Below are 12445 nucleotides of genomic sequence, written 5' to 3'. Positions count from 1 at the left end.
GCCATTTTCCCATCTTCTCCTCTTCTTCTTCTTCTCTCTCTCTCCGTCTCTCTGTCAGATGTAACGTCCAGGATTACATCTGGCACAAGGGTGCGCGCTGCGAGTCGGTGGTGACCGAGTTCCAGGTGATGTGTCTGGCCGTGGGCGCCTCGGCTCTGGTGGTCCTGCTGCTCTTCATGATCGTTGTCTGCTTCGCCAAGAAGCTCCACGTGCTCAAGACGGAGAACAAGAAGCTGCGCAAGCGCAGGTGAGTCTGAGCTGAGGGATAAAAAACTGGCAGTTCTTCATCTTCCCTTATTTAATTGTGTCTCGTTTAAAGGAAGCTTTATTCACTCCCGTTCACACAGAAAAAGAAAACATGTGGGTATTTCGTTATATTTTGGGGGATACACGTTAGGCTCATACTCCCTAGATTTATATTTAGTAATCCCAACAAGATCGGAGAGAAAAAGAAAGTAGCACGTTTTAATGAAGAAATACACAAACACAAGTGGAACTCCATCTGTCAAGATCTCCTTTTAGTGTGCACGACGTGTCCCGCAGGCTCGGTGGATTCATTTGTCTCAGTTTAAAAGATCAATCAAGCAAAACAAAAAAAAAAGTAAAATCTTTAGTGCCTTGCTCAAGGGCATTCTGGCGCAGCAGATTTATTATCCTTCGCCCAGCAGCCGCTTGAGTCTCGGCTGCGGTACGTTACTCCCTCGATGTTAAAGATCGAAGGAGGAAGTTTTGTTTCTGAGGCCGGCGCCGCTGCCTCTGGGCCAGACGGCTGCCCCGAGTTGTGTTGAGAGTTAAAGTTCAGAGAATGACAGCGACAGACCGGTTGATAAAGATATATATAAGATATACAGAGGCACAGGGGACAGAATATATAATCAGGGAACAAATGAGGCTAAAGCAGACAAACCAACAGGTTTAAACACTCACCGAAATTCAGTCAATATGTCTACAAATAACTCTCAGAGACGGGAAATAGTCCCACTATCATCACGTCACATGCGTAAACTGTGATTTCTCCCACTACTGAATTGTATTGTGAAATCAAATATTACACAGGAAAAGAGAGTCTGCAAGGCTAACTAGCTATAAATATACTGTAATTCTACAACTGCATACCACTAAAATAATCTGATGGGTATTTTACTGTAAATGCAGTTCGGTGCAGTACTACTACAGCAGCATACTGCTATAGCACAGTCTCTGATGTCATACCTGACTGTGGCATTTTACAATGACAGATCTGCATGAGGCAGTGGGCCGTGTGGGTAGAGAACAAATCAATGTTTGTTACTGTGAAAGACCTCTTGGACCAACATGGCTTCTTCCTCCTCTTCTTCCTCCTCTTGTTATTCTTTGGAAGGGTTTAGATTTGAAGAGAAAAACGATGCAAAGTTTACAAGCAAAAAGCAATCAACCCAATTTAAATATTTTTCTTTTATTGGGAGTCACTGAGCTACAGCATCTCAGTTTGGTTTGTTCTCTGTTTCTTAGAGAGCAGTTGTCTTGCAAATCTTCCCAAGAGCAGCTTTGAATTCTGTGTTTATATGTGTGAAGACGATAAAAGGTAAAAGGTATGCTACAACGTGGAACGCTGTTATGAATGACACTGGTGGTCGTTAAATGAACTGCAGTCAGCAATAGTGCGCTTACTTTCCTTTATTTTAGTACCTTTAGAGTCCAGTTGAAACAGTAGTGAGTGCATTTATAGCTTAAGCTACAGATCATGATGATTGATTTTATTGGTTTAAATCGGTTGGTAATAGCTTCTGTAAGCACATTTCATATTTTCTTTTACAGAAAGAAAATAGTGAAATGTTTTGCATACATTGTTAAAAAAGCACACAATATAACCGAGGATGTGATCTATGTGTTAAAAAAGCCTTTTTTTCATTTTGTCTCGACACCACTTTTTCTAAAATGTCAGGAGCTCATAAACAAAGGACGCCTGAGATTTGGAGAGACATTAAACAAGAAAGGCAGGATGAGTGAACACCAGCATGGGTCCTCCACAGGAGCCGAGAAACACGAGTCCTCGGTGCCCTGAACAAAGCAATTCTTTTCCACATCAACAACTTCTCTCCACAGTTACACTTTCAGACATATGATAGAGATGGAACCTGTTACCTATCAGCTGAGACATATTTGTGCGCACCAGTTCTGTAGCCATCACATAAACCAAAGGCTAAAGAAACGACAAAGAAGAGAGACAGAAACAGTCTGAGGGAGGAAGAGGGGATAGGATTGATCTGCGGCAAATAGGAGGCGAACAAGTGAGGAAGACAATGGAGAAATGCAGGAGGAGACGAGGAAGGAGGGATGGGGCGGCGGCGTGGAGAGCTGATGACAGAACAGATGAGAGGAGAGGAAGAAAGGCCGATGTACACTCTCAGGAAGAAGAGGCTCCGTGTGAAGGACCAGGAAATGGTTCTGTAGAGAGGTTTCAGATGCATTGAAGGTAATGATTGTTTAGGACACACAGGACCTTTAAAGGGCTCTAAATCTCTTCTCGCCAATGTTTCTCAAACCACAAACCAACATGGTTCAGATGAATCCTCAAACAAAGTAGGAAATCATGTATTTTCTCTCTACCTGCACTTTAGAGTCTTAATATTAGGAGTTCGGTGAACAGCGGTTCTCTGCATGGGAGTTCAGGATGACTACTTTTGATCTGATCGACATCCAATTGGAACTTAATTTTTAATTACAGTTTCGAATACAAATAATCAGATCTGACTTTTAGGGCTCAAAAATGCACCTACAGTCACTGAAGATAGAATGTGGAGATAATGTGCAGTGGACAATGTGGAGGTGGAAAACTCCAGAACGCAATTTTCTTCATGTTTTTCTTAATAAAATATTAAAATAACATTCATCCCTTAGGCCTCATTTTAAGATGAAAGAACCTGCTGAATGACGATTGGCAAGGCATTGCTTTGCCGGTGCCCGTGTTTTAGTGCTGGTCTCCCTAGCAACAGCGCTGTCGCGGATGAGCAGCAGCAGCCCCGGCGATCGAGCGTCCTCGGATGCAAAATGTCAACGGAAGGACCGAATTCTCCAGACCAGATCCCACCCGCCGCGGGGACTACTTTCACCTCCACGGGGAAGGTTATCATGCTAGTCACGGTGGAGGAGATTACGGCTAGGGATGAGGATGAGGAGGATGAGGAGGATGGCGAGGAGGAAGAGCGGTGCAGTCAGTAGCAGCCTAGCGAGCAGATATTTGAGGAGAAAAGGGTGATGTCATTGGTTCTCTGGATCCAGCTGAAAGTAGGGCAGTCTGAACAGGAGGGGGAGGGAGGGAGGGAGAAACAGGGGGAGGTGGAGTTGACCTACATACAGCTGTGCGACCTGAGGGGGGTGTGTGTGTGTGTGTGTGTGTGTGTGCGTGTGTGTGTGTGTGTGCGTGTGTGTGTGTGTGTGTGTGTGTGTGTGTGTGTGTGTGTGTGTGTGTGCGTGTGGCGGCAGGGTGCAGCATGAAAGAGAAAACACAGCCTCATCAAGTGGTCGGCTAACAGAAATCGAAGAGGAGAAAAGAGGAGGAGGAGGGTGACAGATGAGAGGGGTAAAAAAAGGAGGGCAGGATGAAACAGGGGAGGAGGGGGGAGGGAGGAGAAACAGTTGCAGGAGGGAGAGAGGGGAAGAGAAAGTGAAAGAAAAAAAGAGAGAAAGAGGAATAAGAGGGTCGTTACAGAGGAACAAATCTCAGCATGACACATTCAGAGGAGTGTGTGTGTGCGTGTGTGTGTGTGTGTGTGTGTGTGTGTGTGTGTGTGTGCTGACAGGGCTGATGAATACATGAGACTCCCACTCTGCTGCGTTTAATGGCAGTCGCAGTGTTTCTCTGCCGCAGTCGAGATCAGACCCAACATCCCGGTCAAAGAGAGAGAAGAAAAGAAATGGCGTCTTTGTTATGAGGCGATTCAGAATCTGTTTCATCGCCGGCTCCATCTGTCTGTCGATGTGAAGACATGAATCTGTTTTCGGTAAATGTTCGGTACGTTATGTCGTTTGTCCGTTTCACACAAAGTGTTTTTTTAATCTGACGTTTTCTGTTGTGACATCGCCGTAGTTGAGGTTTGGTTCCAGGTTTAGACACATAAATAACGTGGTTATGTTTTTCAGGTTACAATAAGTACTCTGTTAAGATTATAAAAAACATTGTGGTTTGGGCGACCACTTCATTAAGGTTAGGGGAACATACTTTAATAACCGTGCTGTCGAGATGAAACGAAAAATCCCTTTTTAACCCTTTTAGGTCACAAATTGGTCATTCTGTGCACCTATTTAACAGTATTTGCAAAAAGAATTATCAGTTTCTTTGTATTTTCACATTAATATCCAATCATCTTTTCATCGTCTCAAACTAAATATAAAGTGTTCTTTTGTAAGCTGGTACAAACCACTTTCAACCAATAACTTCCTGATATTCATCAATCAATCTTTTAGAACTAGAGACTGAGACCATAAACTCATGTTTACAATGTTTACTGAGGATATACGATAAGAGACATTTTCTCAATAATCTGTCAACACTGTGAGGTTTAAGAGGAAAGTGTGGGGTTCGTTTGTTTGCAACAATCTAAAAATGAACTTGATCATTTGCATCAATATCGTCAGCCGAGCGAACAAGAATCAAGACCTGCGTGTTGTTAAAAATAGAAATAGAGTCGGTTTTTGTCTCATGTTACAACAATAGTGGATCAAATGTGAGTCAAAGTTTAGCCTCTATGACTCGAGTGAGGACCGGGTAACCTGCATCTGATGGTCGTTTTATTCTCAGTGTGTTGCATCACAGATACGATGTTTTGTTTTTTTACTTCTATAACTAATGCTGCTTTCTTGCTTTTTTCTCCCCCCCCCTCCTCCTTTCTTTATTTTTTCCTTCTGTCTGTCTTTTTGTCAATAATGTAATCTTTTCCCCTAAATTTGTCCTTTCTCTTGCCCCGCTTGTCCTCTTTTTTTGTTCCATTTTGTTTCACCTCTCCACCTCTCACCTTGTGAATCACCTCCTGTAAATGTCATGTACGTCTCTTCTTCCTCCTTTTCTTTTCCTCCTCTTGGATTCTTTTCAAATCCTCAAACTGTCTTGCACTCTTGTTATCTGGACTCTCTTTACCCTCCTCTTTTCTTCCCTTGGCTTGTCTCTTTTCACATCCAATCCCCTGTTTTCCATCTTCTTTGTGTCGCTCTCCTTAATGCCCTTTATTCTTCTTATCTGACATTTTCATCTCCAACCTCCTTCCTTCGCTCTAAATTTCCAAACATCTCTCTTCTTCTTAAATTCTCCACATTTCTCTCCTTTTTTTCCCGACCTCTTCAAACTCTCCTCTTTCTCCTCCTCCGTTCTCCCACAATCTCTTTCTTCAAACTCTTTTTTCCCCACATCATTTTGTATTCTCCTCCACCTTTCACCCATCTTCATCCACACCCCCCCTCCCCCGTTCCCCACTATCACCTCCCCCTCCATCCTCCGACACCCAGCAGTAAGTACCGGCCTTCATCGGAGCAGCACAATGATAATTTCTCGCTGTCCACCATCGCTGAGGGCTCCCACCCAAATGTAAGGAAACTGTGCGACACCCCTCCTAACGTCCCTCATGCCCGTGCATTGGCTTACTATGATAACATTATCTGTCAGGTAACGTGGTTCTCGCCTCTCTCTCTCAACCCTTTTTTCTGCATCTCCCCCTGCAAACCCTGCCCGGTGCCCCCTGACTCCCCCTCCTAATGCATGGGCATGAGTATTCTCAGATACTCCGAGGTGTGCAACGCTAAGGAGACGGGGGAGGGTGGGCGGGGGAGGGGGGGTCGAATTGCGACCAAGGATGGCGGGAGTTTTCTCGAGTGGCGAATGCGAATCAACAACTACAGGATGCACAAAGAAGAATATTTTAGACATTTTGATTGTGTTTTTTATGCCATCATAGAATTTATTTGCATTCTTATGTATTATACAAGGATCGTGCTAACACAGCCATGGTTAGAGGTTCAATTCCCCCCTGAAACCGTGCAGACTGAACGTTCATGGACGGTTCTCACAGTGAAGCTGACAAACCGCCCTGGTGAGAGAAAAACTCCCACAATCCTTCGCTGCGACCCCTCCCCACCCCGTCTCTTTCTAACCTGCTCTCTCTCTCTGATCACCTCTTGCATCGGTGTGTCATGGCCTTCCTGCTCTGTCGCTGACATGCGCCCCCCCGGTGGTCATGTCAGCCCCTGCAGCTGCGCTTCGCTATTTGTTTGCAAATCTGTAGCCTACTTATGACTAAATGTCTGCTTTACTTGTTTATCCTGAAAATGGGGGGGACTGGACGAACATGGTTGATTGAGTTTGTTTGCTTCTGGGGGGGGGGAGACAGGGGAAGGATGGGTGCCACAACCAGGTAAGCTAAAGGTGTGGGACATTTGTGAGAAATGGTCGGGGTTATCAGGATAAACATCTGAGATGCAACGCCCCGCCCCCCCTCCCCCCCCCCCCCCCCTGCGGCGGCCTGCAGGTGGCAGCAGAGAGCCGACAGGTGCCTCACTAACTGACGCATGGGTAGCTAGTAGCGGCTATGCTATCGTTGTAGCAGCATGGGTAGTTCTAGTGCTACAACTGAGGTCGAGTTTTGTTTTTGATTTGTTTTCCAGTGTTTTTAGGATGTGGTACCACCCTCTAACAACTCCATCAGTAGTTCTGTTCACTTGTGACGCTACAGCACCTCGTCGTTTCTCTGTAACTCTCATTTTATTTCATGCTAGTTCAACAGTTTTAGACATTTTCATTTCTTTGAGAGGTCTCGCCCACTCATTGTAACCACTACCAAACACCATTTCACTACTCTGAGAGACAAGACATCCCAAGAGTCATTTAAAACAAAACCAACATCCATCATCACCTCCTAACAATATCTAAAAAATAAATGTCAACTTCCTAACTCCCCCCCCCCCCCCCCCAAAAAAAAATCCCACTCATCCACTGGACTGAATAGTAATTGTAAATACTTTTGGTTTGTTTCAGCACACTTAAAGGTATTCTGGTAAAGTCAAGCACGCGGGATGCACATCTCATTAACCGTTGGTGGCAGTAATGTGCCAGAAAAGAAGAAAGAGAAGAAGACCTCAAGCTTGCAAACAATGTAGCTTTGCACATGTTTTATGAGGAAGGAAACACACTCAGTGTGTTTGTTAGGTATCAAGTACACACTCAGTGAATGAGAACTTAAGTTTGTTTGTTTACACGAAAAGTGCACAGGGTACCTTTAACTAACAAACAGGGTTGGGTTCTGATACCAGGTTGTATTTTGGATCTGGTTTCAGTTTTTTAAAATATACTAAGCAATGTACAGAACATTAGTGTAGCTGTGTGCTTATTTCCAACTTTCATCGGTCATATATATATATACGATATACATACTAGCCGTAACCGGTTAACATTGATTCCTGAATAAGTAACTTTTTAAAATATAAAAATGAAATTCGGCTTTTGTCTTCTTTATTTACCGATGTGTTGTGTCTGGCGCACCACTCTGCAATCGCCAGCGTTTTTGCAGAATGGCGCGTCTCCTCTTGTCACATACATTTCTGTAATCTAAATTCTCTAATTGGCTAATATTTAGAGCCTTATAGAGAAGAATCTGGGCCTCCAGCATCCGGAGCAAGTGGTCCATGCAAAGTAAGGTGTTTGTTTGCCGATCTGAAGTGTTTCCACTTTTCTAAAGACGACAACGTCAGCGAGTAATGCCCTTACAACAAATGTTGAAAGCTAAACCGAAATAGATTGGAGAAGGGATTCCAATTTGATAAGCAGATTGACTCAAATTGGACAAAATGGTATCAAACCCCAACCCTAGTGATGACTTAGTTAAGACAGTCAGAGGAAAGACATCACTTTGGTGTAAACTCTTTCTTATGCGTTATCTGCGTGGTCCAGATGAGGACTCTGCTCTCTAGCCTAAAACAAACAGAGTGAAAGATGTCCGACTACTATTCAGCCCGGGTTTACTTTTCTAATACATGTTCCAACCACCTACAAAACTCACTTTAGACATACAGTAGGTTTCCCCAAACCAAAAACCATACCAACTCCCGTTCCCCCCTAAAAAATACACCCACCAATAAATCAAAATAACCTCAATTCCCTTCCAAACTAATTGCCCAGTGTGTGTGTCAAGGTGGTGGTGAACCTCATCCAGAATTATCCACACCTGTATTTACTGTGCTAATACGGAATACCAGCACCAGAGAGTCTGTGTTTGAACAGAGTCGGTGTCCACATTCAGAGAGTCTGCAGCCAGCTGGGAATATCAGCTGACGTCTGAGAGGAAGTCTAGTTTGGTCTCCAACACTCGATCTCTCTCTTGTCTATTTTATCTGTCTGCTTCTACCTCTTTCTGTCTGCCTCTTCTTTCTCGCTACCTAAATTCTCCGTATCGTCTCCCACTCGGCTTCTTTCTCTCTGTCCACTTCGATCTCTGTCCTCGTCCTCTCTCTCTCCCCCCCCCCTCTCTCTCTCTCTCTCTCTGTCTTCTCTGAGGATGCCTTGTATGGTTTTGAGGAGTATAACCCTTTGCCCCATCCCCCTCCCCTCAGAAAACCATGAGCAGATACACCTGGGAGTGTAAGACCAAAGAGGAGTCCGACTGCGAGGTAAGACCAAATCCCAAATGTCAGATAGTCCCGCCTCCTCTTTCCCCCTTCTCTCACCTACCCAAACAGCTCTCTCATTGTTACTGTGGCCCTGTCAATCACCCTCTCTCAACTCTCAGTGGACCCATCTGAGTCGTACCCCCTCCCACCAAAAGAAATAAAGAAATAAAACGTATCAAAAGTCAGGAAAACACGACAGGAGACAGATCCACACACTCGCATTCATTTACTAAACTTTTGAAATAAGGTTTACCAACACCTTTAGTGAAAGAGAGTAAACTATGAGCACCAGTTAAAGCTACAGTCGGTAATCTATCATCTGTCATATTTTCTCAAACCGTCACTACATCCTCACAGTGGTACATGAGACTGAAAATCTGTGAGAAAATATTGTTGTCGACGGTTTGATTGGAGTTCATGAGCTCCCCGAGCATTGATTGACAGCCGCGCCGGAGACTTCTGGACTCTGATTGGTTGGTTAAAAAATGTCAAATGAACCTGGGATGACTCAAGTTACGTTTTCAGTGCAACCGGTCAGCTGTCTGTCACATAAAAAAACACAGTAACTTGTAAGCCGAGATAAAATCATTGAATCACCCTTTAAAACACATTGATGAAGATCATGTGGTCAAATCTAAATCCAATCACAAACAGACATTTTTAAAAAACTGCACGAAACTGCTGAGCTTATGAGGACCTTGATTTAAACCCAGACAGACGACGTATCAGACACACACACGCACACACACACACACACACACACACACAAAAAGCTGCATTTACAGAGAAATTGAACCATACACAAACAGAAAGATGCCAGAAAAATACCACATGCACACACACACACTGACGGCAGTCATTTCCGGACAATAACACAAAAAGCACTTCTGTTCCCTGCAGTTTCAGAACACTTTGTGTTTCATTCATTGCGGTCGGTTGAACCCTCTTGTCCTCAATCATCCCTCCGCAGTAAATCCAGCAGAGTCCAGCCCCACGGTTTCCTCTGCGGCAAAATGCTGAAATGGAATCGTGTTTCATCAATACTAAATAAATTCAACACAGAAAATGAATTGACCGGTCAGCACTGGCCCTGAATGTCCGAGACGATTTCATTTCCATCGACTGACTCTGCTCTCGGACTGACTGATCGACAGAGAATTCACCTCGAGCTGCAGGCAGGCAGTACAATTAAACATTTGAAGATGAAGTGAATTGCCCCTTTAATTGAAAAGCTTTCATATGATACTTAATGCAGTGAGAACATAAAGTAGTGGGACCAACAACAGCGATTCAATTCAGTGATTTCTTATTGAAAAGTTGTTCTCAGTCTTTATCTCTTTTCTTTTCCTGCACAGCACTTAACAGAGATCGCAGTGTGGGCGGCAACATGACGCTTTTCTTCTTTGGACCTTAAAACTTGGCTTTTTCTGTAGGTTTGTCGATGTTTTCCAAGCAAACAAAAGTACTTTTACTGCAGTGGAAATGTCACGCTTTGTTGGAAGAAGACTTTCCAGAGGAACAACCTTCACGTTGCAGAGTATTCAGAGGAGGGATTGCAATGTATTACAACAATACACTCTGGAAACGCTCATCGTGTGATGGCGCAATTCACACAGGTGTGTCACGGTATAAACTCCCAGTTTGAGTGCTGTGTCAGAAAACATGCTGATCCAGTTTGTGCCAGTCACACACACACACACACACACACACAGGCACGAGTTCAAGATGTTCAAGTTCTGACCGGTGCTACTCGTCTCCTTATTCCTCTGCCCCTCCACACGAACACAAACATGCAGATGAAATGCAAACACACAAATATAGACACGATGCTGCGTATACTCAGAGGAAAGAGCCAGCGAGTAAACACAAACAAATCACAAACAAGTATGTAAACACAGAGCAGCGCAGGCGGGCTAATATTAACTCACACACACACACAAACACATATACCGATACAAATATGTTCATATGAAGTTTATGCGCCCCAGCGTGAAAAAGACTGAAGCGAACAGACACACAGGTGCACGTGTTTGTGAAGAACTGAGCATGTGATTGGATGAATGAGACTTGGATTATACTTCACAAGACTTTTTTCTCAGTTTTTTGACTCTTGGTTCATCGAGAATTCAAGGTAACTCGAGTACTTGATATACAGATGGTCATTTTGTGAAGTATTCCTTCATAGCAAATCCACTCTCACCAGCCCACTAAAAGACAAAAGGACATTAGGAACTGTCCGTGTGCCTCCATCATCATCATCATCATCATCATCATCATCATCATCATCATCAAAACCTTGTTTTATATCTGTTCCTGCTCCCCTTCGAAATGACACCCGCTCTAAAGTCCTCGTGACTCTGTGCCTCCCACCCACTGCTCGCCCGCCCCTCCCCCCACCCACCCTCCACCCATGCACAACGATGAAATCCAACAATCGAAAAACATTTTCCAGTTTCACGCTGACGGGAGGACAGAGGGCCCCTATCCCGTAACCATGGAAGTGACGTATCCACACGTCCTGCCTGAAGTTACTATCTAGGCCAGCAGCCAGCGGGTAAATGCTCTCACTGCTCTTCCTTTCCCAAAGTGCCTTTGTGTTCAAACGCAAACATTCAATTAGGGTGTGTTTAGTTAATGGCACAGGCCTCAGGGTGTGTGTGTGTGTGTGTGTGTGTGTGTCCGAATGAATGTGTCCATCTCGCCACACTCGGCTTGTGTGTTCGTCTCCGTAAAGGGGTGTGTGTGTGTGACGGGCGCCCCAGGATGCCTCGGGTCGATGATGCCATGCAATATTAATAAGAGGCTGGAAAAACCGAGCTGAAATGGACTCCGCAATCAATTTCTTCCCTCTGACCTGAATTAAATTCAGATGGATTCGATTGAGCTCTTTAAAAAAAAATACGCCGCATTTTTTTTATTTTTGTCCCCCCCCCCCCCCCCCCCCCCCCCCGCAGCGACTGCTTGGGTATGTATGACGGTGGTACCCAGGGTGGAGAGTTTATTTCTCTCTTTGCTTTTGTTTTGGGGAGATGAATTCGAGGAGGAGGTGAAGCAGGAGGAGACGGGGAGTTCTGCATGAGCGATCATTACTGTACGCGGGGGGGGGGGCATCTTTTAAGGGTCTTGCATGTGGATGTGCATGCGCTTCCTGGGTTGCCTGAAAGAGGAGGGATAAGGGGATGGGGGGGGGGGGGTATGTCGCTCATGCAGCTCACCTCACTGTCTCCTCAACCAAACGTAAGACGTCGAGCATGAATCAGTGGAGCATCCAAACCACTGAAATGGCTGCTACCGAAACTGGCTTTGCTTGAAGTAACAATGCGAAAGCTGCAATTTGATTTTGTTGAATATTTGATGGTATTTTTCCTGCATTCTTGCAGTCTCTAAAGGATCATACCAGAGTTTTAGTCCCTTTTCTACAAATCAATTATACTCTACATCTTTAAACAATGTTTTTAGAAACCATTCCAGGTATTCATAAGTTTCTGTTCTTTTTTTATACAATTTTGAAGTCTATTAGCAGACTCTCTTTGGTCTTTTTCACAGCAGGTATTTAGATTTGTCAAAGAATAAAAAGCACAGCTGTTACTAATAACATTAGCGATAGCTCTATCCTATCAAAGCGTCCCATTAAAGTGAGCCATCACAATACCAGGACCCAGAAACTGAAGCATGGTTCGTATGATATCTTACGAAACGTTACTCCTCATTTTTCGTGCGTTCTTTCCTACGACAGCTTGCGTCCATAGACTGTATACAAGAAGTGGACGTAGTCATCGTGACATGCCCCATAGCTTCGGGTTTGGCGATTTCG

At 44.3% G+C, this 12445-nt stretch overlaps 1 protein-coding gene across 11 annotated transcripts in view; it reads left to right on the top strand.

Annotated features, from left to right (window-relative positions):
- The window catches only part of cspg5a (chondroitin sulfate proteoglycan 5a), a 40032-nt gene that overhangs the window by 25726 nt on the left and 1861 nt on the right, over positions 1-12445 (top strand). For 2 of the 11 annotated variants that reach the window (XM_079275017.1, XM_079275013.1), the window contains exons 3-5: positions 59-247; positions 5482-5638; positions 8575-8631. In XM_079275017.1, coding sequence (XP_079131143.1) covers positions 59-247; positions 5482-5638; positions 8575-8631 — 403 coding nt within the window. The remainder of the gene's footprint in view (positions 1-58; positions 248-5481; positions 5639-8574; positions 8632-12445) is intronic. The other 9 variants (XM_079275023.1, XM_079275021.1, XM_079275020.1 and 6 more) reach the window with 7 other exon arrangements.

This window comes from Melanostigma gelatinosum (genome assembly GCF_949748355.1).
Source record: "Melanostigma gelatinosum genome assembly, chromosome: 9".
NCBI classification, from domain to species: domain Eukaryota; kingdom Metazoa; phylum Chordata; class Actinopteri; order Perciformes; family Zoarcidae; genus Melanostigma; species Melanostigma gelatinosum.
The sequence above is the reverse complement of the archived record's forward strand: the minus strand, read 5'-3'. Positions and strand labels throughout refer to the sequence as shown.